The following is a 27,902-nucleotide window of genomic DNA, read 5'->3' as shown; positions in this document are numbered from 1 at the left end:
TCTGGAAATCGGCTTAGTCATGCAAAGCAAATCAAGTATTTTGAGAAGGCTGGGAGTTATTTTAGAATTTAATATTTATTGTACACTCTTGGGTGCCAGGGACTGTGCTGCATATTATTCATTCCCAAACAACTCTGAGAAAGTTACTATTATTATCCTCATTTTGTAGATGAAGAAACTGAGGCTCAGAAAGTTTAAATAATTTGTCTGATGTCGCCCAGTAAATAACAGGGTTCCAGTGCAAGAAGTCTGCTTGACTCCAAGTTCTGTATGCTCTCCTCTATGAAGACCTTCTGCTGTTGGCTTATTGCTATTATTTCAGGGTTGTTTTTATTAACCTCCGACTCTTTATCCTCAGATGAACCTAAACACTCAGGCACATGGTGTAATGCCAAGTTAATTCCCCAAAACTATGGTCCCCTCGAAATTGTCATTTTAAAGAGAAGACTCTAAGGATATGGGTACATATGACAGGCTGCCCCAGAAAAGCAGCATCATTGTCCTGGGTGATGGGTCTCTAGCTATTACCCATTCTGTGGGTTGTTGCAGGGGTCAGCTATGGGGTAACCTGTTCTTTGCAGTCATCTGGAAGGCACGTAATTTGTGAGCTGCTTTGGGGGCAACTGCAAGGGTTACACTGGGGAGGGGGTTCTTTTACTTTTCTTCTTTTAGCAGGCTCCAGCATACCCTGTGATTAGCCACTACTTGCCATGTTCTTTGTCCTCTAATTTGGACAAAGGAGGAAAAGTAAATAAATCCTCCTTTGTAAGGATTCAGCTGGCTGAGTGAACTGGGAGCTGCTCCAATAATTTGCTCAAAGGTATATACAAAGCCTATCCTGGACAGAGCAAACTGCAAAATCCCAGGCCTGAGAGACAAAACTAGACTTTGTGTGAATGAGTCAGATTCAGCAGTTCCCTCAGAGACGACAGAGACAGAGGGTGACAGAGTCAATTCTAAAGGCTAAAATCTGCCTGCTTGGACATCTTGGATTTTCAGATGCACACAGTGGTATGACCACTCACAGTGATGTTGCAAATTCTTATTAAAGTTAATTCTTAATTATTCACTTTGTAGATGATCTAAGGCCTCCTTCTGTGCACTCCCTGCTTTTCTCTTTTCAGTGCTAGGTAGAAGTGACATTTTGATTATCTGTTCTCCTGAATTAATCTATCTGGCCTACTGTTTGCCTCTGTTTGCATGCAAAATCACGAGTAGACTTTGTCCAAACATTTCTTTCAACTGAAGTACTGGCTAGCTGACTTGCAAAAGTGTACCATTAATCACAGGAGAGATAAAGCAAGGGAGTAGGAATAGATAGACGTAAACTGATTTCCACGAGGCTGACTGAAAACTACTCATTTCTTTACTGTTTCCACCACCACCACCATACACTGTGATGTTCAGGATTCACAGTGCCCTTTCCAATAGTATTTTATTTCATCCCAGCACCAATACTGGGATGCAGGCAGAGCTAGTAGCATTCTCCTCATTCTCCCCATTTTGCTGTGAAGGAAACTTGGGTTCACACTATTCAAGCGATTTGTCCAAGGTTGCATAGCTAGTGACTCAGGTCTTCTGTTTCCAATTCTAGTGTTCATCCTTCTACCATCGTTCATCAGTGATGTGCTCTGACTGCCAATATCTGTCTATTGAAAAAATACCCACTATGCATTTTTTGAAAAAACCATCCTCAAATTTCTGTCAGAGAAATTTCTGTAATACTCCATATTTCCATAATATTCTTCCTCAACCTTTATTCCACTAACTATAACTATGTGACATAGAATAGAGTTTTAAGATACATGTCTATTATAACCCCACTAGTCTGCAAACTCCTGGAGGGTAGCTTATGTCATATTTCATTACCACCATTTACTGAAAGTTTATTTTGTGGGAAGTACAATTCCAAATACTTTGCAGCCATCATATCCTTTCATCCAAGCAACAAATCTGTGAGGTAGGTACTATAATTATTCCCATTTGGATAGCTGAGTTTGAACCCAGGCCTGTCTGATTCCAAAACCCATGCTTAGGCTTCCCAGACTCCCTCTCACATTCTTAGTTGTGCCCCTGCCTTGCTAGTGCTCACCGCCATAATCACTCAAGAATAGTTTGTTGAAATAAAAGAACAGCTCAATTCTGTTCAGTACAGTTCAAAACATTTGACAGCATTATCTCTGTAAAGGAAGAAAAACATGTGAACTCTTGTCAGGGGTGGGAGTGTGTACAGTATGTGTGTATGTAAGGGGGGTTGGTACAAAAGACAATGTTTGAAAGAAGTAGAGTTAATGCTATATACAGAGTTATAAAAAGAGGGGCCGATAGCAGCTGATGGTACAAACCAGGCTGGAATGGGACAGAAGGTAGGACAGGTGGGATTAATCCGAAGAATGAGCAGGAAGGAAAGGGCTCCTTACCCTGGAAAGGGCCACCACCTGGGCATCTGGTGGGACTCTGAATCTTGCATATTAGTTTCATATTATATCACATTTACAAAGCCACATAGCTAGGGAGAGAGAGTAAAAGCCTGCCCTTCTCTTATGCCAAGATTAAGAGGATCCCAGAGGTTCTAATGATGGAAGGAAAAGCTTAGACTTTTAGGATCTATCAGTTGAGAGTGAGTTTCTGAGTCGTCATACGTTCCCCAAAACAGTTCTCATAGGAAAAACAAAGAGTGAATCCCGAGGTGTATCCTCAGGCAAATGCCAAAACCACTTGAACAGTAGTTTATTTTCTAGTCCTTTATAAACTGATTGCATGGTAACCAACTGGAGTGACTATTTTGAAATTCAGTTTAGTTGTCAAGATTGCCTCGAATGGTCTATTTCCAGTCTTTCTTTTTTTTTCTTTTTTTAGCAATGTCTTTTAGAAATAGGCAGGAGTCTACACATTGCAGTTCAGTCTGAATCTGAAAGATAGAGAATAGTCAAATATCTGACAACAAAAGAGAGAGCAAGGAAACCCACTGAGGAATCGCATATCCTCCAACTTCACAGCATCCTTTTTCTTTATTAATTATGAAATTATGATTCTTTCTTGATCAATCAGCTCAAAGCTGTAAATGCTCACGTGAAGCAATGTGCTGTACCCCAGGTGAAGTCTAGTTGAATTGAAGGCAGGAAGGAATCCTGCAGTGGTTGCCTTCCAATCAAGTAATTATTTACTACACTGCCATCTGTCTTTATTTTGCTAAGCCACTCTATCAGACACAGCAGAACCCTCGTGCTCTGAGATGGTCATAAATCGTGCAGTACTTACATGGAACACTTGACTGCAGTATATTGTGAACCATGTTTCATCACGTTATTTCTTACCAGTACAATTTGGACTCTATGTTGTAGTTGGCAAACTTGCTAAATACCCGTGGGAAGTGAACAATATGAAATACTGCATTTTTTTTGTGTTGTCAGGCGATAAATTGATTTCTTAAGAGAAACTATCAGCCATCAGTACTGGATGAGTTGCTGCACTATACAAGTAATAATGCTATGAGCATCAATCTTATTTACATAAAAAGTTATTCTCACATAAGCCTGAGACACAGTATAGAAATAATTGTCATTAGCTGGTAAATTACCTATAAAGTTGATTTCTATTCACTGCTTTATTAACTACAGTATATGGGCACTCTGAATTGCTAATATTTCCTTTAAATTATAATCTGTGATGACACTGTGGTGTCTGTTTTGGAGAAGCTATGATGATTATCATTAACATATTATAATGCAATACTTAAGATTTATCAGGCTCTTATTAAGCCCTGTATTACAGCATAATACAATGAAATGCAAGCTTATTTCTTCCAATTCAAAATCTAACATGAGGGTTGTGTCATAAATTACGTAACTTCAAAACAATGCATGGAAATGTGGGGTAAAGTTAATTTCTATCATTATGCTGTTGTTTTTCTGCATGTTCATGTATTTGTGTAACGCTGTTTTTTCATTTACTCTAGATAATTGGTACTTATGATTATTTTATTAGCATCCTACTGCATTTTCCCTTTCTTGACTAAGAAACAAAAATATTTCAAACATCAAAGTTGATATAAATTAGATACATCCCTTGGGAAATTAGAAGGGGATGCAGTTCACTGCCAGGATTCTTTCAGAAACTTACAGGATTTGCTTGCTGTATTGCTTTATAGAACTAAATTGACAGTGCATTTTGGCAGATGGAGCAGCGAGGGGTGGGAGCTACATCACATCTGTCAGCTTGAAGAGATCAACATACAAAACAAATGCAAATGTATAATTTAATACAAATTGTATTTTGCATTCTCATTTTTTTAGATGGAAAAACAGTGTAGCACAAAAGGCCGAAAAATTAAAGTAAAATGTAGAAGGTTAACAGAACAGGTCTCTTCATATTAGGTTCTTGTGATTGTCCTCAACATCATGTCTGTCTTACCACAGTCAGGCAGCCTGTATGCTGCGTTTTTGAACGAATAGCCTTGTTCCATTTCCATCTCGGATTTTACCAGTGCTTCTCATTATGTAAGTCATTTCCTCTCTAGCTCTTCTTTTAGCAAGGTAGAATAGAGGCTTCAAACAGACATAGGTTTTAATATTAGCTCTACTAATTACTAGCACTGTGAATCTTAGGGAAGCCTCAATTTTATTAGCTGTAAAATGGGGACAATGTATTTTCCTTATGGGGTAGTTGGGATGATAACTGTTACATGTGAACATGAAGCATAACACATGGCACATAATAAGTGCTCAAAAATTTGAGCTACTGTTGCTACAGTGTATTAAGTTCTACTAGGAAGGAATATAAATGAATCATGAACACCATGTAGAATTAGTATATCTGACCTGGAGATATGAAGGGTCCATGAAAAAGAAAAGGGGCATAAAAAAGGAAGGCCGAAGGCACCAAAGATAACCTTTATATTGCAGTTTTGCATAGGATGGATTCTACTCTCAGTTTTATTTTTTAAAGCTCTTCATACAAAATCATAGAGTATACATATCAGATAGTGGCTCTCCATCGTTTACAAGTGCTTGATTTCTAATTTCTTCTTCTTTCTTCTCTTCCCTTGCAAGAAAAGAATTGTTGCATCAAAAAATTCACCTAATTCACTCATGTTCCCTTCTGTTAGGATGGAGACAATCGTGAAATGCCCAAATAGAATCTGAACCCATTAGGCACCTGCACTCTCAAATCTCTTGCAGGCTTTTCCTTTCTGTGAACCTATCCGGCAAAACCCTGGTACCCTTTACCCTGGAGACCAACTGTCGCTAGAGAAAAAGCAGACAGCTAGCAAAATTGCTCCAACTACATAGAACTGAGACTATTGTGCATGATCTTCCTCAATTTACCACTCTTACAAATCCACATACCTCTTCATCAATCCTCCCCTCTTTACTCTAATTTTAGAAGATGAAGCATTTTTCTTCTGTGTTAGGCCAACTCTTTCATTCATGCCCCTTCCTGAATTCTTCCTGTTCCTCCAGGATCTTACTCCATAGTCATCTTTGTTTACCCTCATCCTCAATCTCTCCTACTCTCTTGAGCCCATCTTTTTCAGCCTGGAAACAAGCCTTTCTCCCATTCTAACGTCTATAGGTCTTCCTGTAGTAACCCTTCTCGACCTCATTCCTCTCCTTAACTTCCAGACTTCTCATATGGTGGGCCACATCCACATTCTCTGCCTCATCATCGCATATTCTCTCCTTAACCTACTGCATTCGGGATTCTATCAACACTGCTCTACAGAAATTGTTCTAAGATTATCTGTGCCATGTCAATTATATTTCATTTGCACTTTTACTGGTATTTTTTGCTGTATTTGACAATGCTGATGATTCTTGTCATTCTGAGCACTCTGCTCCCAAGACTTCCATGACAACACAGACTCCTGGTTCCTTTACTTTTCTGGCCACTCCTTCCCTGCTCCTCCTTGGGGACCCTTTTCCTGTGCCTTGGGGCTCCTGAATATACACACTTTTGGGGTTATATTTTCCAGTGTCACAGTTTCAATTTTAACCTTAATTATGATGTCTCTTGTATTAATTTTGGTGGGGCTGTCATAACACATACCATAGACTGGACAGAACACAACCGAAATTTATTTTCTTGCAGTTCTGGAGACTAGAAGTCCAATGTCAAGGTGTTGGCAGGGTTGGTTTCATTCTGAGGCCTCTCTCCTTGGTTTGTAGATGGCCATCTTCTCCCTTTGTCTTCACATGATCTTTCCTCTGTGCTTGTCTGTGCCCTATCTCCTCTTTTCATAAGGACTCCATTCATATGGGATTAGGACCAAACCTACTGATCTCATTTTACCTTACTTACTTCTTTAAAGGCCCTGTCTCTAAATACAGTCACATTCTGAGGTTAGGACCACAACGTACGAATTCTGGAGGACACAGTTTGACCCAAAACATCTAAATCGACATCTCCAGCTCAGATTTCTCCTTCAAGACCAGGACTGTCTAAATGCCTATTGGACAGTTCTGGTAGGATTTCCCACAGGACCTTGTTTAAAACTGAACCAGACATCTCTTCATTAAACCTGCTCTTCCTCTTGTGTTTCCCATTTCCATTGGTAGCACCACCGTTCATTGTCAGCCAAGGGATATTTTTTCACTCCTCCCTCTCCCATATCCCACACATCCTATCAAACCTAAAATGCTGCTCTTTGTACCTCCAACGTACTCTGTCTTTTTTTCTCCATCCCCTGAGACAGGCTGCTCTAGTCCAGGCTGTCACCTTCTCTGGCTTTGATTATTAGAAAAATCTTTTTGATTTGTGTTTCTGTCTCTATTCTAGTCCTCTTCACGTCCGTGCCTCATGTAACTGAAAGAGTATGAGCTCTAAAACTCAAATTTCACCATATTATTCCCTCACTTAAATCTCTTCAGCAGTTCCTCATTGTCTATAGAATATGGCCCACAATTTTTAATATGACAAATGAGCCTTTTAAAATCAGGATCTTATATCAGCAGCTTCATATTTCACTATTGTCTGCTTCATACTTTTTTTTTTTTTTTTTAAAGGGGGCTTCCCGGACCAGGGCTGGAACCCATGTCCCCTGCATTGGCAGGCGGATTCTTAACTGCTGCGCCACCAGGGAAGCCCCATACTTTTCACTTCAGTTACACAAATCTGCTTTCGGTTGCCCATATACCCCACCTCCATATTCCTGTGTCTTCACATCTTTGCTAATGCTGTCCTCTTTGCCAGGAATGCTGTTGCTCAAACTCTCATTTTTCTCTCTCCCAACATTGCCTGGTTAACTCCTTCTCATCCACTAGATCTAAAATCAAAGGTAATTTCCTCCAGGAAGCCTTTTGGAGTTAAGTGCCTTTTCTCTTTCCCATAATACCCTATTATCACACTAACAGTACACCCATTTTCATCATGGGGCTGTGAGTGTCTTGAGATTACAGACTCTTATTAGTCTTAGTCTACCCAGCACTGACATATACACCATGCCTGGTACACAAGAGGTACCTTCTGTTTTAGTGTCATGTTGTCAGTGGACTCTATTGTGAAGTTTAGCTAAAGAGATAAGTAATGGATTAGAGTTCTATCTTAATATTTTAGCGACTCTTTAGGTGTGTCCTTCACTCCATACACAAGAGGATGTGTTTAAACTCTAAGACTAAACAAGTAATATATGTTATCCTCTACAGGGAAAAAAGCAGAATCACTAAACTGAATTAGCGTTTCTGCCTCTGACTTAGCTTGGTGATTCACAGCATGATACATTCAGGCTCATTTCCATGTTAGCTACAAACCAGATCATAGACTCTTAAGAACAAAATACATGGTTTTCTGAGGAAACAATCTTCATTTTCTGAAACATCTTGCAAAAATCAATCTGGCAGTTTATTTTACCAAAGGTATTTATTTTTAGTGATACTAGCTTTGTGGTTTTGTGACGAGAAGAATAATTGATATCTGCCCTGAATTATTCTGTATTTTTGGTTAGCAGGACAAAGGCCACTTGCATTAGCAGTGAGGAAAACACGGGGAAGGTGTACACACCTCGTGTCAGCACAAGAACGTGAGCTGCACTGTTGGGGGTTTTGTCTGTATTGGGTACTGTGCTATCCCCAGAACCTAGAACAATGCCAGGCAGGGAGTAGGTGCTCAATGAATACCTATTGGTTGAATAAAGAAAATACATACCTTGCACCTGAAGAACCTGGGAGATGTCAAACCCTTGGCTGATTCTGACTATGACAACACCAATCTCAAAATCAAACGCATCACTGCAAGTGGAAGCAAAATGGTTAGTGATTTAAATGACTCCTTTAATCCTCAAGGTTTGGACTAATACTGAACTTGCTTCTAGGATTTTAATGTAATTAAACTCCAAAAATTCACCTTCAAACATAGCCAGGGGCTGATAGCCTTTTCTGTTTGTTTTCCCTTGGTGTCTTTTAAAAATGTATTTTGAGTAAAGGTAACTAACTCTTATTCAAACAATACTGTCAACTAGAATTTTGATTAAGATTAGAATTTTGATTATTTAAAATACTTGATTCTTTTCTACCGTAAACAAAACAATTGCTGAAATATTTAGTACAGAAGTTTCAAGGCTGCACAGAGCCTTTGAAATTTATCAGTCAAACCTCTTAACCCATTGAGGAGGAATCCTACAACGTTTTGGACATCAAGTTCCCAGTTAAAAATGTCTCCAGTCCCTCTAGGGAACTATTATCTTTGACTTTGGAGAGACCATTTAAAGCAACACTTTTTCATGGCAACTCTATCCTGTTGAAATTGGCAGTTGTGCCTTCTCTAAACCCAACCCAATGGAATTAGGTTATCTAGGAGGGAAAGAAAGCCTTGCTCTTTTAACTGTGTTCTCGCAGAACATTTTTTCTTTGCCCTTAAATATTGGGCAAACTGATTAGTACTTTGAGTTCATTTGAAATATTCTCCTTGGGAGTTCCTTTGTTCAGTCGTTTATGGATTGAACGAAGCCCAAGGAACCTTTCTGTTCAGTTGTCCTTTCCCAGAAACAGTGCAGTTTGTGATTGCCTCACGATATGCAAACAAGTCTCTAGCCAAAGTAGACCTGAATTTTCAAATAGTGATATAAGTTCAGTATAATATGAATATCCATTCAAAATTTGAACCGTAAGTGAACTTCACTTAAAAAAATAGATCCATTCTAGCAAAAGCGCCACAAGGTAAATTTTGGATAAATCTTGTTTGAGGTGTCCTTGATTAGAAAAAATAGACAGTGTGTTCCACAAAAAATATCTGGGTTCTGCGTTAGGCAGAATAATTGTGGATCCCCAAAGGCATCCACATTCTAATCCCTGGAACCTATGAATATGTTACTTTATATGGCAAAAAGGACTTTGCAGGTGCGATTAGGTTAGGGACCATGAGATGGGGAGACTATCCTGGATAATGTGGATGGGCCCAGTGTAATCACAAGGGTCCTTAAAAGTGAAATTGGGAGGCAGAAGAGGAGGTCAGAATAATGTGGTGTGAGAAGGACTTGACCCGTCAAGAGCTTTGCAGATAGAGGCAGGGGCCGTGAGCAGTGGGCAGCCTCTAGAACCTAGAAAAGGCAAGCCCAGGAACTCTCTCCTAGAGCCTCCAGAAGGGAAAACAGCTCAGCCCACGCCTTGATTCCAGCTCAGGAAGTAAGTGTCTGAGCTTTTTTTTAAAATTGAAGTATAGTTGATTTACGATGCTTTATTTGTTTCTGGTGTACAGCAAAGTGATTCAGTTATATATATATATATATTCTTTCTCATATTCTTTTCCATTATGGTTTATTAGAGGATATTGAATATAGTTCCCTGTGCTATCCAGCAGGACCTTGTTGTTTATCTATTTTATAAATAGTAGTTTGTATCTACTAGTACCAAACTCCTAATTTATCCCTCCCTCACCCCCTTTCCCCTTTGGTAAACCTAAGTTTGTTTTCTAAGTCCATGAGTCTGTCTGTTTTGTAAATACATTCATTTGTATCATATTTTAGATTCCACATATAGGTGATATCACCTGATATGATATGATATCATATGGTATTTGTCTTTCTCTTTCTGAGTCTCAGACTTTTAACCTATGTATTTGTAAGCTAACACATTTGTGTTGTTTTAAGTCATTAAAATTATTTTAATTAAAATTAAACCATACTTAAGAATATTACAGAAATTTAAAATCTACTAGTTAAAGAAAAATGGTAAAATATTGTACTATTGTAGTGATACCCCTTTACGTTAATACTAATACTGTGCTTTACATCATAAAACAGAACAGAACAAAAAAGTTAGAAAGGGAAATACAACATGGATGTCTGATTGTCTTCCTTCTGTATTGACCCCAGTGCTGTCATAATAAAGTCATTTAACTTCACCAAACCAGCTAAGTTTTATACTATTACAAATTTGAGCCACCTTAACACTGAACTTTATTACCAAGAAGACCAATCATTAATTTGGTACAAAAGCCAGAAGTCTCCTCAGCTTGATATTACTGGGTTTGATTATTTTGGTCCTTTGAAGTTTTAGAATGTTTTGGATGGTAGGGAGTTTGGAAGACGAACTCAAATAATTTTGTATCAACTGATGGACTCTTTGACTGAAGATTCACATATTTCTTCCTATTTGCTCCACCCTTTTTTGTTCCCAAAGGTGAGGACAACATTTTACTGAAGAATCTGGATGACAGAGTGTGGATCTAATCCATTTCTAAGAATGTCTAGTCAGCAACTGACTGTGATTTAAAATATATCAAAATGCTGTTTGCTAAGCCTGGCAAAATGCTGTCCCTGATCACCTGGTTTAGCCTTAACCTACTGAACTTAGAGCACCAGCAGGAGCCAGATAGCAGCACGTGGCATCCAGCCTTTATATGTTTAGGGAACACAATTCAGGAGGAAACATTTAATACATGGGTTCCCCAGGTTAAGAGGACTGTTAAGTGAATGTTTGTTTGGTCAGTAATGCATATAATTTCAGAAGATGAAAATTATTTTCTTATGCTTCTTTTTGATAGGACTAATATTAGAATACTTTTGTTATGTTCCCTAAATCTCCCCCAAATAATGGTAAATGTGATGCTCATTCTAGCAGGGGCCGGAGGACAGATCCTAGTATAAGGAGCACTGTGTATATGCTTGCTTTGCAGGGATGAGGATTTTTTTCCTGTGTATTATGGACTTTTAAGTGCAGCCAGACCTCTCAGCACGTTCTCCGCCCTGTGGTATGAAATCAGAGCGAAGTCAGAACCCAGACAGAGGAAATCTTCCATTTTCAGAGCTGTTGACACAAAAGATGGCTGTTAGGGGTAGCTAACATTGACCCCCTTGAGACAAAGCTGGTTAAGTATGTTCAGGCCTGGAAGAAAGGCTCAATTTTCTAGAATGGTCACTGAGGACACCCTGAGCTTCTCTGTATGTGTAGAATTTGTTTTCTCTTACTCAAAAGAAGGAACCAAGCCAGGTAATACTTTGTGTATTTATATACTTTTGGAGGTCGCGTAGCATTGGGATCATTAGTTTAAACTTTGAATTCAGTTGATCCCCTCAAGTTCTATTATATTGGCAGTGTTTTCTCACTTTGGTAAAGAATTCAGAGTACCAGGGGAATGTCTTCTTCTCAGGCAATTTATTCTGTACAACAGTGTCAGTTATGTACTGCCCTGGTTAGTGCTTTATAAGCAAGAGCACGTCTTGAAAGCCATCACTTACTGTATGATTCCCACGTAGTTTTCAATCTCTGTCAGGGGAGCCTTCCTCCAGTTTTTTTTATATCCAATCACCAGAGTGTTTGGTTTCATTCTTCCTAAGCCTGAGGCCTAAACAGAGGAGATAAACACATGGGCAATCCTTACCAGGCCAGGAAACTACCACTGCAAGTGAAAAATAATGTCCAAAAGAGCACTGATGTAATGTTCTGAAGATTCTGAAGATTAGATTACATTTTAGTGCATGTCCTTCATGCCTGTACTCAAGCATAAAATAGAAAGATTAGTTCTAAACCATCTCAGCCATAAATGGATTTTAGATGACAGAAATGAAGCTTTTCTAAATTAGCAGTCATTTGCATTTCTTCTGATACACTCATTAAAATGGTTCAATAATTTAAAGTCAAGTGAGGATCGGCTTATCTGTTGGTATGCGTGTTGTAACTTAGTGGTTCAAAGCTCATTTCCACCTGCTATATCCATAATGTCATTAGCAATAAAATGCATGTTTGGAAAATTCTTATATAGAAGGATCGCTGAAACTTCTACTTACATTATTTATTGAAGAATAACTGAACTATGTTTCCAGAACCTAAATCTCTTACATGACAGTAACATGAATAGCCATCTTCCATATCAGAAGTTTCATTCCCCCCATTAGATGACAGAATACGGCTTCCAGTTAATTAAATTTAATCCGGCAATATTACTGAACACCTATTAATTGCACAGTCCTGTGTTAGGTGCTGTGAGAGAGTAGTGAGGCATATTCTTGGGCCTGAAGGAGCTTAGAATAAGGTTGAGGTGATGAGATATATAATAATTATAATTCAAGTGCAAATGCAGTAGGAAATCATATGGAAGCATAAAGGAAGAAAATTTGAATTCCAGCTAAGGATTCATGAATGGTTTCATGGGAGAGGTGGCATTTGTTTTGGATCTTGCAGGTTGGTTAGATATTGACAAGTAAAGGTAAGGAGAGCAGTGGAAGTGAAGGAAGGATATTCTGGGTTATGTTAAGAGTGAAACAAATGATCAGAGGGGGGTATTTTAGAGGGGACAGTAGCAAGTGGAAAGAGATGGGCATTGATGGAGGGTTCCTGAAATAAACTTTGCCTCCACCACATTTGGTGTATTGCCCTTAGAAATGTACAGGTAGCAGAACAGCTCCTCTTAGAGCTGTCATCTGGCCCCTGGCAGGTGCACGGCAGTATAGATATAGTCTTTTCCATGACTACAGTTTGGGAATGTGGTCATTCATGCCATAATTTCTTTATTCAAAATGCTGTAGTTGTCGTTGCTTCCCTTTAATGCCACTCTGTCCTGCCCTTTTTGTCATGACCCCTCTGTGCTCCACCATTTTTCTTTGAAGAATTTCAGGTGAACAAGCTTTATGCACTGTCGAAATTTTTTACAATTTCTTCTGGATTAGCATACGAATTGTTTTCCATACCAATGTCCTTTCACTCCCTCTTCTTATTTTGTGTCTGTCCTCTCATTCCTAGTTGAAATTTTTTATTTTACTAATCTTACATGATAATTTTACATTAAATGTGTAACCTTCCCAACGTATTTAACCAAAGAGCTACTGAAAAGTAACTCACTACTGAAAGAAAAATCAGCATCTTGCAATGACACCTATTTCTGTGGTTTATCAAATTAAAAACAGATGAAAAGAGACTCATGGGGGTACTGGATCTTTCAGAAATGGTTTCTCTGCGGACAGAAATGCATCAAATACTCTTACTCTCCAAAATATTACAGTTTAATCAACATGTTTTCTTTCTTGCCTGTATAAGCCATCAGAGTTACCTGGAAGCAATCCTGAATTTTGACACTCCTGTAGGTGGCAATTCTAAAAGCTAAATACATCATTTAGTATATGTAGAATCAGGTTTTTCCAACCATACTAAAGCCCAAATTATTAGAAAACCAAGCCCTATAATTCTGAGTTTCTCTTGGATTGTTTTAGGATTCCCTGGCATTCTAAATTATGAAAATCAGAACTAGGGAAGGACTCTATATATTTATTATAGAAGGTGAGGAAAAAAGGGAAGAATAAGGGAGAAAAGATGGAAGGACTGTGGGCTTTAGTGTTGAACCACAGATATTATTACATTTTATTTAACATTCTGGAAATAATTTAGGAGGAGAGGGAGATTTTATGCCTGGGATCACCAGGAATTTATTTAGTCCAGTCTTGCAGCTGCCCTCGCACCATTTGCAAAAGAAAAAAGGAAAAGAATGCCTGACTTGAGCATTGCTATATTCAGTGTGAGATGTAAAAATAGTTTGAAGTTTTAATAGAATCTTGAATGTCAACGATCAGAACAAATTTGCATTTCAATAAGTATGGGGACAGAATATATGCTGTTGGCCAAAGGCAACCTCATTTTCCATTTCCAGTGAATCACTCATAGTTCATTGTAATAGAACCTCTCTGCTTCTGTTTTAGCTTTGCTTATCCCCAGGAATTCAAAATGAATTCCTTCACCATCTGCATTGATCTCTGATGCTAGTCTGCCCAACTGGAGCCATTCCATTTGGGAACTTCATTAAAACGGAGTGCTAATTGTCTTTTGCCTCTGTACTCATTCCCTCAATGCTAGCCTTACCTGAAGGAGACTTCGGACACCGTCCCTGAAACAATATGCTGCCACTGCTGCATAAAAAGCCTTGATTTTGTTTTTTATAAGCCAGGCCTGCTTTTTTGCCATGCCACTGTTCATCTCTTTAACACACAGCTTGCGCGGTCCCTGCATGACACAATCAAATATTGGTTAGAAGCCCTGCTATTATACATCACGCTGCTGTTGTTTTCTAAAGGACAGAAATAGCCAGCAATGCCCCCATTGACTTAAGAAATGGGAAAGAGAGGGAAACACCTCACTAAACAGGACTCACAGAAATTCAACCTTCTGGAGAGGACCTGGGTTGCTCACAGTTTTCAGTTTCCATGCAGAATGTCTAGATGTATTAGCACCTACTTAATTAACTGCCTCATGTCAAAAGAAAGAGCTGAGGGCCTCATGGCACGTGAGAAAAATACTGAAAATGTGATTGAAGAAGTTCAGGATAAATTCACAATCAACCTTCGACTCAAAAGCGAGAGCCACATTTAGGAACACCAAGGAAATCTCAGCTAGAGCCCAGTTTCAAGAAATGCGACAGCACTCTTGGGAGCCAAAATATGGTGAGCTGCAAATCCTGGCAGGAACTACCACATCTTGACAATTCTATTAAGCCCATTCATTGCTTTTCGTGTATGGTGAAGACGCCTTTGTACCACTTTTCCCTGTGTAATGTTGACATACTCCTATTCGAATTAACATTTCCCGCTACTCAGTGAAGTTGGTGGGATTAGAAATTCACATACCTATGGCATAGGAAGAACAGATTAAGAGAGAAGGGGGCAGGTGTTGCAGCGGTAGAGGAAGCATTTTATAATTTCAAGATTTGAGCTCTGGAAGCTCATTTTAATTAAAATTTCTGTTCCTGTTTCTTCTTCCTTAAATGTCCCAGCTAGCGCTGTTCTTTGCATGTTTCAGATCAATCCCAAAGGTATTTCTGATTATCTACCATGTGCCTGACAAAGGTACAAATGTACTATTTTCCTGGGAAGTTCTTTCAGTTCATAGAGAAATTTGGTATTCTACTGAATTGTCTTAGATTTCTTACTAGCCACCTCAGATCTTGGTGAAAGGCAGTGAGCAGGACTGGAATGGGGCTTAAGATTCTGCATTTCTAACAGACTCCCAGATGACAGAGATGCTGCTCGTCCTCAGATCATGCTTGGAGTTGTAGTCTTAGAGGGTCTTGGACTGGAGAGTGGTGTGTATGAAAAAGATACCAGGTTTTGTGGTCAGACAGAACTGGCTTCTAAGTTTGGCCACTTTGGAGGTAGTTAATGATGTCTGAGCTTTGATAAGTTATTCTGGAAACAGGGATCAAGTAGCTGTCCTGCAAGGTCATCTCAAGCAGTCATGATAAACTACCTAGTATGATGTCTGGAATATAGTAAGTGCTCATCCAAAGTTGCTTTTTATTATAATGAAAGAGTGTTCACAATCTTGTTGAAGTCCCAGACCTTATTCCACCACTGTGTCTGTTCTACAACAGAGCTGAAAGAGTGCTCAACTGGGAGCTGGAGTGTAGGGTTTAGATCTGGCTCTTGGCACGTCTAGCTGATACCCTGGGTATGCCATTTGTTTTCTCTCGCTGTGGGCTCTACATTTATAACAATAAGAAAATTATCTAGGCCATCACTGTCCAGTATGATTAGCCCTTATGCGCATGTTGATATTGAGCATCTGAAGTGTGGCTAGTCCATACAGAGAGGTACTGGAAATGTAAAACATACACTGGACTTTGAAGCCTTAGTATGAAAAAAAGAATGTGAAATATCTCATTAATACTTTTATACTGATTGTATAGTGAAATGATAATACTCTGGATGCATTGCATTTACCTGTTTTTACTTTTTTTAATTGGCTACTAGAAAATTTTAAATTACATTTGTGGCACATATTATATGTCTATTATACAACACTAGTATTCTCTGGGGTCACTTCCATTTTAACATTCTGTTTAAATTGGGTCAGATTCTTTTCTGTACTTTTTTTTTTTTTTTTTTTTTTTGCGGTACGTGGCCCTCTCACTGTTGTGGCCTCTCCCATTGCGGAGTACAGGCTCCGGACGCGCAGGCTCAGCGGCCATGGCTCACGGGCCCAGCCGCTCCGCGGTATGTGGGATCTTCCCGGACCAGGGCACGAACCCGTGTCCCCTGCATCGGCAGGTGGACTCTCAACCACTGCGCCACCAGGGAAACCCTTTTGTACTTATTTTTACCAGAACATTTTCTAGAACTTACCAACATAGCAAAACAGTTTGGATAACTTACATTACAGTTAAAAAATAAGAATCTCCAATGAAGATGGAGAAGGTAAAGGCATAGGAAGGATAGTTATTAAACCAGAAGACCTAGCCTGAGGAAACATGTCATTATAGATCAAATTTTGCTAAGGGTTCTAACTATCAGTGCATTTCAACCACTAGTCCTTCTTGGTCATCCTAGACACCATCAACTGCAAAGGAAAGAAGAAATATTTTATTCAACGAAGCCGAATGGTAACAACAACCATGACATAGAAGAATAACCAACAGCTAGGAAAGGTATCAGACTATGAGTGTATTGAGTTGTACCACAATGACTTTGAACCCCTGGGAAAACTGGCATTTATTTCAATAAATATAGTCTAATATATATCTATTAATATTACAAAAATCCAAATTAAACATTAATTGTGACAGAGAGATTTACTTTAATGCCTAAATTTGCCATATTGAGAAGTCATAAAAATATTTCACGTAGAATCTCTCTTGGCTAAAAGCAATTATAATATCCTTGTAGCACACTTATTAATGTGAGGCAAGGCTACGATACAAATGTAGTATGGAAAAAGCAAACTAACAGAAAGGGAAGACACACTGGAATATAATTATTCAACATTCAAATACACATTCAAATAGTCACAAAAATGAATTTAACCACCCAATTAAAATATTATAGAGATTAGCTCAGTTAGGATCCAAAATATGTGTATATAAATTAATTCAGGATTTGAACAAAGAAGCTGTAAAATTTTTGTATGTATTATAACTTTGACATCGATTGAGAAAGGGGTAAAGGAATTCTAATTATTTAGTCTGGAGAAGAAACTGACGTGACACTACTTCAAATAAATGAATATTATGAAAAAGAATTTGCAAAGCATTTCCAATATTATTGGGATCAAATAGAGGAATTTGGGCCAAATGCAGTGTTCCTTCCAACTCTTATATTTTAAAACGTTAAGAGTCTTATTGCTCTGTCTTTGCTTTCCTTGCCTCTCTGGTTGGAACTGTGGGAAAAAAATTTTTCCTTTTCTGATTTGGTGCATATTTCATCTCACCATGCATCCTAGTGCCCAGTCATAGGTCACCTCATTCTTCCCATGTTTTGTCATGGCATTATTTTATTAACATCATGACAGAGACTTAATGACTATAAGAGAATAAATTCATCTAAAAAAAGCATTTTCTTCTAGATGGAGGTGAAAGTTGAGATTAAAAGAAGGATGACAATAGAAAAAAAAAAAAATGAAAATTTTTGTTTTCCCTGGGTTATCTATGCTTGAACTGCCCTCCATAAGCCGTAGAGTTAAAAGTTGGTTGTCTTACCTGAATTTTCTAATTTTCTTAAGAGATTCTTCGAATTCAAAGAGAGTTTTAGGTTTTATTAAGATATTTTGTAAATTTTCCAACAAAAAAAAAGAGAGAGAGAGAGAGAAAGGGTAACAGGATGATATCTTGTTAAAAGGGGATCTATATGAGGAAGCTGGTCAAAAGTTATTCAAGGTTATTGAATAGTTATTCAAAAGTTATTCAGGACAACCAAGGTTTAAAGAATATTAATGAGTAGGAAAACATTAATCAAAATAGATCTACATCTTGGTACACATAGGTGAAATGACTAGAAGAAAATCAGTCAAACTCAGATAACATTGCCTTTGGAGACAGGTCCCTGGGGCTGAGCAGCTATAAAGGGGACTTTAGCTTGATGTGCAGAGGTTTATTTCATTTAAAAAGTGAGTGGAAGCATCTAAGAAAAATGCTAACTGTTGTTAATTAGGAGAAGTAGAATATGGGTGTTGTTTTATTGACTATAGTTTCGTCATATGAAATTGCCAATATTTAACAGCTTTTGACATCCAAAACTGTAAATTTCACATGATTCAACCTAATATTTTTCTTAACGCTTCAAAATAAAAAATAGAAGCAATCTAAAAAACAAATCTTTATTTTTCAGCCAACACAACACAATGTACTTAATAGAAGATGCCACTGTAAACTTGAAAGGCTTTTGCAGTTTTAAGACAAAATTTAGAAAAGAAGTAAGTGTTGCATTTTCTGGCAATAATGACTTTATCTGATTGGCATTTTAAATCCCAGATCAATTGGGCCACCTTTCCGTCTTTAAAGTATATTTGTTTTAATTAAAAAAAAAAAAAACAACCTTCCTTTAAATGCAAAACTGAGAAGTATATGAGTGAGTGACTGCTGAAGCACGATGCCTTTTCACTTGATGAGCTGACAGTGTAATATTTTTAGAACTGAATGTAGTGTACCCGAAGATTTAAGGGTACATAAGTCCAAACTAAGTAATCTGCAGTGATTGGTTTTACTATCTTTCCAGCTACTATGAAGAAGTGAGGAAACTAACTGACAAAGAAAGGCAGTGTTTTTTAAGCCATGGTACATAGGGTAGAATTGGTGGAGATCACAACCCTTGACTTAATATTTGCCTGTTGCTGAACCCACTGAACTTGGCTATACTCAGAAATGCGAAGAGGTGCTAGAAGGTGGAATCCTATTCGTAGTCTTCATATGGTGAGAGGAGTGAGGCACACAAGAAAAAGAAAATTACGTGTTGAATATAAAGGCTTCTGGGATATAAGTGTATCACTGACTTATTATAAGGTAATTTACGGGAGAAGAATAGACATTATTTTAAGTTACCAAGCTGGATTCCTTAAAAAGTATCCCCCAATTTGTCCTGATGAGGGGTCGGTCCCTCATTTGAAATCTTTAGGCTTAGTAGAATAAGGCAAGAGGTAGGAAGAGGCTCTGATGGGTGAGTGTAAGAGTTAGTTGAATAGTTGGAAGGCTACAGTGCGAGCTTGGGGCCCAGCAAAAGAATAATTCTTAATTTCAACTTCAGCAGCTTCCAGGGCTACAATGTCTAGTCCTTTAAAAATGCCTCTTTGCAGGAAATGGCAGCTGGGGGCATATGTTTTCTGTCTACCCACCAGCATCGAAATGCCAGTGAGCTCTGAGTCTTGCTTCTTCCTTGTAGTGTATGGCACTTCATGTCAGCACTTCAAGTAACCAGAGTTCACCAGAGGGATGGAGCACAGAGCCTGCTGTTGGGTGATTATTTGGGTGGGAGTGCGTATCTCACTATTCTGTCCTGATCAAGCCGCTGGATACCTAAGAGTCCAAGATCCAAAGTTTGGACCTGGTTTCTCTAAGAGAGGGTGTTTTAGGTTTCTGTTGAAGGGGATATATTTTCAGAATGAAAATGTTTAACCGTGGTATATCGAAAATATACCATAATAATAACTATCAACAGTAACAACTAAAATTAATTGCGCATTTACTGTTTGACAGACACTGAGCTGACTACTAGAAAGCTTATCTTACAGATTTCTCACAACTCTGTAACAAACATAGGTGCTATCATCATCATATCATCATCATCATCATTATGCCCATTTTATACCTGAGAAAATTGAGGCATAGGGAGAATAAATTATGGGCCCAAGGGACTCACAGCTAATAGGTGGCAAAACAGTGATTCAGAACTTGACTGTGTGTCTCAAAAGTCCATAAGCATGAGCTTCCTAGAGTTAAAAATTAAATTGTTATCTCTCAACATCATTGTTACCGTTTAACCTTTGCCACAAGGTTGGCCTAACCACCAACCACTATGCTTTTGGGGAAAAAAATTTAATGGTAGGTCAACTTCCACTACATCCCCTTCCATCTGTTTTGCAAAGATGATTGACAACTGAGCATGGAGTTGAAAAATGCTGACAGCATCTGCAGCCCCAGGAGCTCACAGAGAGTAGCTAACTGGAAAGTCATTAACTGATACAGTAACTATTTTCTGTCCCCAAGAGAACCTCAGCACCTGGGAGCAAGGCTCTTGGGCCTTACTCAGAGGGACCAGCACAGTGATGTATAAAGTGGTCCAATATACATGTCAAACAACCAGGGCCATTAGAGATACAGACCTAAGTACCTATTTCACATGAAATGATATTCCAGAATCATACTGTTTTTTATTACAGTTAAAGCAGCAAAGGGTTAATTTAAAGTAATATCTCATCTCTATAAAAAGACCTTTTCTCCCTTGCTAATATATGACTGTTTATACTCCAAGTTCATTTCTCCTGTCCTAAAGATATTTTATCGCCTTCTAAACTAAGTTTTCTCTAAATTGCTAGAGAAGAAAAAACCCCCAAACTGCTTATTCCATCAAAACTGGCTCCTGTATTTTATTGGCCAAAATGAAATCCATTAATCCAGGGCACCAAAGATGAGAGAAGGGTGCTTGATAAGATTTTAAAAAATCCTCTGGAGTCACTGTTGGTCATTACTTAACCTGTCTATCTTATGTAGTCAGTAGGATTCCCTCTACCGCCTACGGGATTATTACATTGAGTTATATTGTTTGAGTTACTATCATATAAGCACTTAGAGGAAAGAGAATATGACCATCTTGCTTCATATTGCATTTAGAGTATTGCCAAGTGTAAAAAGATGCTTAAGTGCTGGTCATGATGACATGTGGTGAATTAACCCCTGCATCATTGCACAGTCGGCTGGCCCCAGGGTTACGTAGCCTCCTGACAGCCCTATTCCCTGGCAAGTATTGGAAGTTTAGGGAGTGGTATCTGATTCTAACAGCACTCTCAGGGATACAAGTCTGCTAAGGCTTTCCCCTCATAACACAGAGCACAATTGGTTGACTTGGACCGATATGCTGGCTCTGTCACTTTCTTGTCATGTGACCCTGTGCATAATTTAATTTTCCTGAATCTCGCTTTTCTAATCAGTATAGTGAGAACAGGGCTTCTTTTCCTCTCTGCCTCACTAGACTGTTATGTAGATTGAAATAAGAAAAACTGTAGGAAAATACTTCGAAGAATAGGTAAGTACAATAATAATACACTGGCACTGTTGAGGATTTTGAGTGGTATGCGAGCATGAGAGAGAGAAACAGGGAGACATACACACAGAGAGAGAGAGAGCACGTGAGAGCACACTGCAAAAACAAGGAGAAGTAGCTGGTTTGGAGAATTTAGACTTATTATTTTGTTATAATTTTAATGCTTTCTCCTCACTTTATAGATTGATGATTGGTCAATAATTATGGTTAAATGTCTAGCATCTACTTTGAATACCTCCTGGGAAAACCATGAATAAGTTATCATTAGTCTACCACATACTTCCTGAACAAAAAAGGAACTCATTCAGCTCTGAATATTTATCTAAGGCATGGAAAACTTGGTTTAACTCCCTAGATATCTGTAGTGTCATCAAGTTTATCCAAATATTTAATCTTTTTTTTTTTTTTTTTTTTTTGCGGTACGCGGGCCTCTCACTGTCGTGGCCTCTCCCGTTGCGGAGCACAGCCTCCGGACGCGCAGGCTCAGTGGCCATGGCTCACGTGCCCAGCCGCTCCGCGGCACGTGCGATCTTCCTGGACCGGGGCATGAACCCGTGTCCCCTGCATCGGCAGGCGGACTCTCAACCACTGCACCACCAGGGAAGCCCCAAATATTTAATCTAGATTCTACTTGCTTTCATTTAAGGCCATTCTGTCTGGCTCTCTCCTCATCAGTTAATCTATATAATAGTGCTCTCTGGCTCATTCTATCCTTTCATATTTCTGGGGACAGTTATCACCCCAAATATTTTCATTTTATTTCTGAGCCAATTCTCTTTTTCTTGACTCAAAGGCCATCATTTAGAAATATTTATCACTTTTAGTTGGTCTCTTGTGAAATCTGAAACACATTTCATCCACTCATTTAAATTCAGGATCATGGGCCCCTGCTAGTCCTTGATATATGAATCAAGGAAAAGCGTCCTTGTCCAAACTGCCTTGCCATTCTCCTATCACTGTGTGTACCTGTTAGGCTCATGTAAAAGAACACAAGTGAGCAGGGAGGAAAAAGCACCTTCAGGGGATGAAGTGGCTCTTACCACAAAGACTTCACAGCAGATGCAAAGGCCACTGTTCTTGGTGAAGGCATGAGTTATATCCAAGAGAGCAGGTCTTGTCATGGGTCCCCCTGTTAAGACAATGCACTGGGGCCTGGAAGTGGAGAAGAGAAGATGTGAGAACTGGCCATGGCGAGAAGCCTGTGAGCCCAGAACCACCCCAATGGAATGGGCTGGTACAGAAGCCTTGGCAAAATGGGACAACTGCTCTCCTGTTTCTTGGGTTTCTTACTAGAAGTCTTGAATCATCATGACTTCCTGCGAATCTTGCCATCTTTGTATTCTTAGTTTAGTTAGTGACAGTAAAAATGTAAAGTAAGGAAAAGGTGGTCTTCGGTTCCCCCTGCCTTTTTCCTCTGGACAATACCCTATCCCAAATCCCCAATACAACCAGTCCTTCTCCAACCAGTATTTTCATGTTACTTTCCTTCACCCTCCTTTCAAAGCTTGTGGTTTGAGGTTCCATTCCAAATAAGATATAACTAATGAAGAACTTAGAGTGTAACTTCTCCTAAGGGAATTCAGTAAGCCACAAAGCCGTAAGCTTAATGGAGACAGCAACAATGATTAATGTGTGTAGGGATTTGGGGACATCTCTCTGAAATCATGTCACTGAGATCCCCTCTCTATCTGTTCATGGAAGGTGACAGCCAGCACTATGAGAGATTATAGCTGGGGGTGGGCACAGCTCAGAGTAGAAGAAAAGAAGCACTCATTCATAGGAGGTGCTGTCATGAAAATGTGGCAGTTTTGTAAGACTGCCTATCTTAGAATATATCCATAAAGCGTGTGACTAGTGCATTGGTCTCCCATAGATGAAAGCTACTTCTAATGTGAAATGACACCAGGATGCCTGAGAAGCCAGTTTTACCTGAAATTTTTCACATGGTCTTCCACTGTAGTTAGTTCCAGAGCATTGTCTAAAGCACTCACGTAGGAAAGAGCCTGCGTGGAGGAGCCCCAGTTCACATCTGTGGACGAAGGAGAAATCTGGCATAAAAGCACCCAGCTTCCCTCTGTATACTGTGAATATTTTTATAAGCCATTCCCTTCTATGATTTTCCTTGGCTACGTCAGCAGTGACGAACGCCCAAATAAAAGAAAACATAATGTAGTATTTCCTAGAAAGAGCAGTGTGTCCTTCTATGAACACTTTGTGAATTCTTAGAAGTGAGACCTCTCTTTCCAGCTAAGGATCAGACTTTAGAGCTGCAGCCTAAGAAACCTTACTCGATGGGATAGGCTGTGTTATAACCACATTGCAGGCAGATAGATTTGGGAAAATGGTCAGCCCCTGAATAAATTCAAGAGGTCTTCACAATTCTTAAGCTGAAAAGAAAAGAAGCATTTCTGCATACATAGACAGTGTGCAGCAATCTTTATATTTGAATAATAAAACTGAATAGCTTGGGAATTCTTACTTCCAGATGTCCATGAAGAGGGTCAGTCTTTAGCAAGCATTTTAATTTGATTTTTTAGGACCTAATCTTCATAATAAGGGAGGTAAGCACTGCCATGTCCTGACTTAAATTTAAAAAATTAAATATTAGATGGATCCTCTAAATTTTATAAGAAGTCCCTGATGGGAATGTACAGATTCATCCCAGATGGCAGACAGAGCCATCTCCCCAGTCTTGCTCAGAATAGCCAGGAAAATGATGAGCTATAGTTATCTGGAGATAAAGAAGATTAATATTGATTGTGTTGACTATGCACTGGGCATTTAGCATACCTTAGGTAATTTCATTCTTCTAAAAACCATATTAATCAATTGGATATTTATATGCAAAAAATCAGCCTTGAGCCATTCCTCACATCATATACAAAAATTAACTCAAAATGGATGAGACATAAATTAAAAATTTAAAGCATTAAAACTTTCAGAAGAAGTTTGTAACCTTGGATTAGGGAAAGATAGATAAGAAGCAAAAAGCCCAACCATAAAAGAAAAACATGATAAATTAGACTTTATAAGTATTAAGAATGTCTGCTCTTCAAAAAAAAACTGTAAGGAAAATGAAAAAACAAGCCACAGACCTGCAGAAAACATTTGCAAAACATGTACTGCTAAAGGATTTGCATCTAGAATATATAAAGAGGTCTTACAACTGAATAATAAGAAAACAAACAACTCAAAAAATGGGCAAAAGATTTAAACAGACACTTGCCAAAAGAAGGTATGTGGATGGCAAATAAGATGTTTGACATCATTAGTCATCGGGAAAATGCAGACCAAACCACACCAATTAGAATGTTTTTTTTAAAAAGATCAACTGACAGTAATAAGTGCTGCCAAGGATGCAGAGCAACTAGGACTTCCATTCACTGCTGTTAGGAATGGAAAACGATACTGCGACTTTGGAAAACAGCTTGGCAGTTTCTTATAAAGTTATGTGTACACTTATTACATAATCATAAATCCCACTCCTAGAGAAATGAAAACTTGTGCCCACATAAAGCCCTGTGTGTGAATGTTTATAGCAGTTTTAGATATAATCACCCCGAGCTGGAAACAACCCAAAGGTCCATCAAAGGTGAATACATTTTTTAAAAATTTGAGATCTAGTCATACAATGGAATACTGCTCAACAACAAAAAGGAACAAACTACTTTTACCTGCAACAACATGGATGAGTCTAAAAACCTCATGTTAAGTGAAAGAAAGCATACACACAGGCTACACACTATTTTATATGGTTCTGCATAATACTCTGGAAAAGACAAAGCTATAGGAACAGAAATCAGAAAAGTTGTTGCTAGGGGCTAAGTTGGGGGGAAGAGATCGCACAGAATCTTTTAGCGATGACGGAAATGTCCTCTGTCTTGATTGTGGTGTTGGTTACAAGACTGGGTAAGTTTGTTACAACTTACAGACTGTACATCTAAAGGGGGTTAATATTACCATACATAAATTATACCTGATGTTAAAAATGGATAAAGTGATAAAGAAAAGCAACAAAAGCACACCCTCCAAAGTAGTTACTACCTTCTCTATCTTACTTGTGGAGTAATGGTAAGGAGAGTGTGAGGATGGCTCAGGGCCTGTCTGGCCCCTGAGACTGGACCTCTGAGTGCTGCACTCCTTAATCTCTAGCCTCTCCCAGCTTCAATCCATCCTTCTCACTGGTTCTAGAGGTAACATCCAAAGTTCAGATCCAACTGAATGATCTGTGGCAGCTTCTTGCTGCTCCAGATTCTTTAGCACGACACTTAAGCTTGTTCATCTGGCCCAACCTACCCTTCCAGGCTCACCTTCAGGCCCCTTCTCCTCAGCACCCAAGGACTCCATCGTGCTAACGGCCTTGGAGCTTCCTAAATACGCCACATACTTGCATGCTTCCTAACTTCACTCACACTTTTTCTTCTGCCTAGAATAACCTTCCCTGGCTCTATCTGATTAACCAATCCTAGTCTCTTGCCTTTTTTTTTTTTAAAGTAGCTTATGTGTTCATTCAACAAATATTTATAAGTACCTACTGAGCGCTTGACCCTGGGAACAAAAGCCATGAACCAGGGAAGTTTTCTTTTCTTTTATAAATTTATTTTCTTTCTTTTTTTTTTGTGGCTATGTTGGGTCTTCGTTGCTGCACGTGGGCTTTCTCTAGTTGTGGCGAGCGGGAGCTGCTCTTTGTTGCGGTGCGCAGGCTTCTCATTGTGGTGGCTCCTCTTGTTGCGGAGCACGGGCTCTAGGTGCTCGGGCTTCCGTAGTTGTGGCTCACGGGCTCAGTAGTTGTGGCTCGCAGGCTCAGTAGTTGTGGCTCGTGGGCTCTAGAGTGCAGGCTCAGTAGTTGTAGTATACGGGCTTAGTTGCTCCACGGCCTGTGGGATCTTCCCGGACCAGGGCTGGAACCCGTGTCACCTGCATTGGCAGGCGGATTCTTAACCGCTGCACCACCGGGGAAGCCCAGGGAAGTTTTCTTGTACATCTCTACTCACAGTTAGTCATTTCTTCTCCTTTTCTCAGTAACTTGTCCATGTCACTCTCACGGTGCTTGCTATATTGTAGTATAGTTAAGTGCTTATGTGTAAGACTGTGCTTCTTGAGGACAGGGACTATATCTCGTTTATCAGGACTTTAGAAGGTGATACAGTGGACAGCTTGTGGGGCTTGGTATCATACACACTCTAGTTAAAATATCAGCTCCATCCCATCCTGACGGTTACCTCAGCGAGTGGTCATCTCTTTGAACTCCAGTTTCTTCATCTGTAAAATGGGACTAACAGTACCTAATATACAGCACTATTGTGAGGATTAAATGAGTACATTTAAGGTGCTCAATGAGTTTAACTATTGTATCATATTACATTATATTATTAATATCCACCATACACATGGCACACCTAAACACATAGAGGCTGCCAAATAAACATCTGTTGAGTGAATGGATAGTTAGAGAGTTCTTAGGAAACCCCCTGCAATACAAATCCATCTTATCTTACCTGGCTTCTTGTAAGTCACATAGATATAGAGGAAGAACTCAATGACATAGGTGATGACAGCTGCCCACCAGTTGATGACAAACATGACTGCACAGCACAGAATAGCTCCAAAAAGAGATACCCACATGTTGTAAATACCGTATGCAGGTCTCCATCCTGAAATTTAAAAAAAAATCTATGTGCCCAAGAAAACCTTCCACACTATCACCATCATACCACTGTGTATTATTAGACTGTAGGTAACATGTGTTCTTTCCTAGCATAAAAATCAGAACTTTTAGGTCAAGTTCCTAACTCTATTATTTGCTTTCTGTGATCTTGGTCCCTGGCCTATGAAGGTTAATTACACCAAATAAGAAAGCTGTGAAATGTAGAAAATGTGTCAGTCATAGCCCCTCCGCACTTGCTGCATGCCAGGATGTCTTCCCAAACAACGAATCCCTAAGCATCTGATATCTATGCCATCAAGAGTTGAAAGGAGGCAGGAGAGATGGAAAGAGTGGGGAGTAACGGGGTGCGGGGGGGGGGCGGTGCTTGTGGGATGAACACCTTGGTGGCTCAAGAAAGAGAAGGTTAAGACAATAGGCTTATTGTTCCCATGGGGAGGGCAGAGCAGCCATCAAAAGTCAATCCACTGACTTCGTGCTAGCTCTGCTTTTACTCTAAGAGGATCGTGCCTGCCCTTTCAGAAATAATAATCTATGGCAAAAGAGGGAGAAATTTTTCTGTAATGGCTTCTTAAACCTGATGCATTAATTTATCATGCATTTTGCAAAGAAAATATTTCTCACCATTCATATATGCATGAGGGTTTCCGTGTTCTATTAGTTCCCTGAAATGAAAGAAGCTGGGAGACAGTATGGTCAGGATAAAGAAGCTCCGATTTGAACGGCCCATTTGGTTTATGGGTAAAGCATATTTTAAATTTGGAGTTGCCAAAACACAACAGAACTTTCCGTCTTCAA

The 27,902-nt window shown here is 39.1% G+C and overlaps 2 protein-coding genes across 5 annotated transcripts in view; one reads left to right on the top strand and one right to left on the bottom strand.

Annotated features, from left to right (window-relative positions):
• The window catches only part of MYEF2 (myelin expression factor 2), a 180,902-nt gene that overhangs the window by 43,978 nt on the left and 109,022 nt on the right, over positions 1 to 27,902 (top strand). The window lies entirely within an intron of this gene.
• Positions 1 to 27,902, bottom strand: part of SLC12A1 (solute carrier family 12 member 1) — a 91,190-nt gene that overhangs the window by 17,130 nt on the left and 46,158 nt on the right. The window contains exons 14-19 of the mRNA XM_027084237.1: positions 26,938 to 27,093; positions 23,369 to 23,468; positions 22,480 to 22,591; positions 14,283 to 14,423; positions 11,672 to 11,778; positions 8,143 to 8,225 (exon numbers count right to left, since the gene is read on the bottom strand). Coding sequence (XP_026940038.1) covers positions 8,143 to 8,225; positions 11,672 to 11,778; positions 14,283 to 14,423; positions 22,480 to 22,591; positions 23,369 to 23,468; positions 26,938 to 27,093 — 699 coding nt within the window. The remainder of the gene's footprint in view (positions 1 to 8,142; positions 8,226 to 11,671; positions 11,779 to 14,282; positions 14,424 to 22,479; positions 22,592 to 23,368; positions 23,469 to 26,937; positions 27,094 to 27,902) is intronic.

Source organism: Aethalodelphis obliquidens, unplaced genomic scaffold (assembly GCF_003676395.1).
Source record: "Aethalodelphis obliquidens isolate GAN/ISIS:26980383/991018 unplaced genomic scaffold, ASM367639v1 scaffold51, whole genome shotgun sequence".
Classification (NCBI taxonomy): domain Eukaryota; kingdom Metazoa; phylum Chordata; class Mammalia; order Artiodactyla; family Delphinidae; genus Aethalodelphis; species Aethalodelphis obliquidens.
The sequence above is the reverse complement of the archived record's forward strand: the minus strand, read 5'-3'. Positions and strand labels throughout refer to the sequence as shown.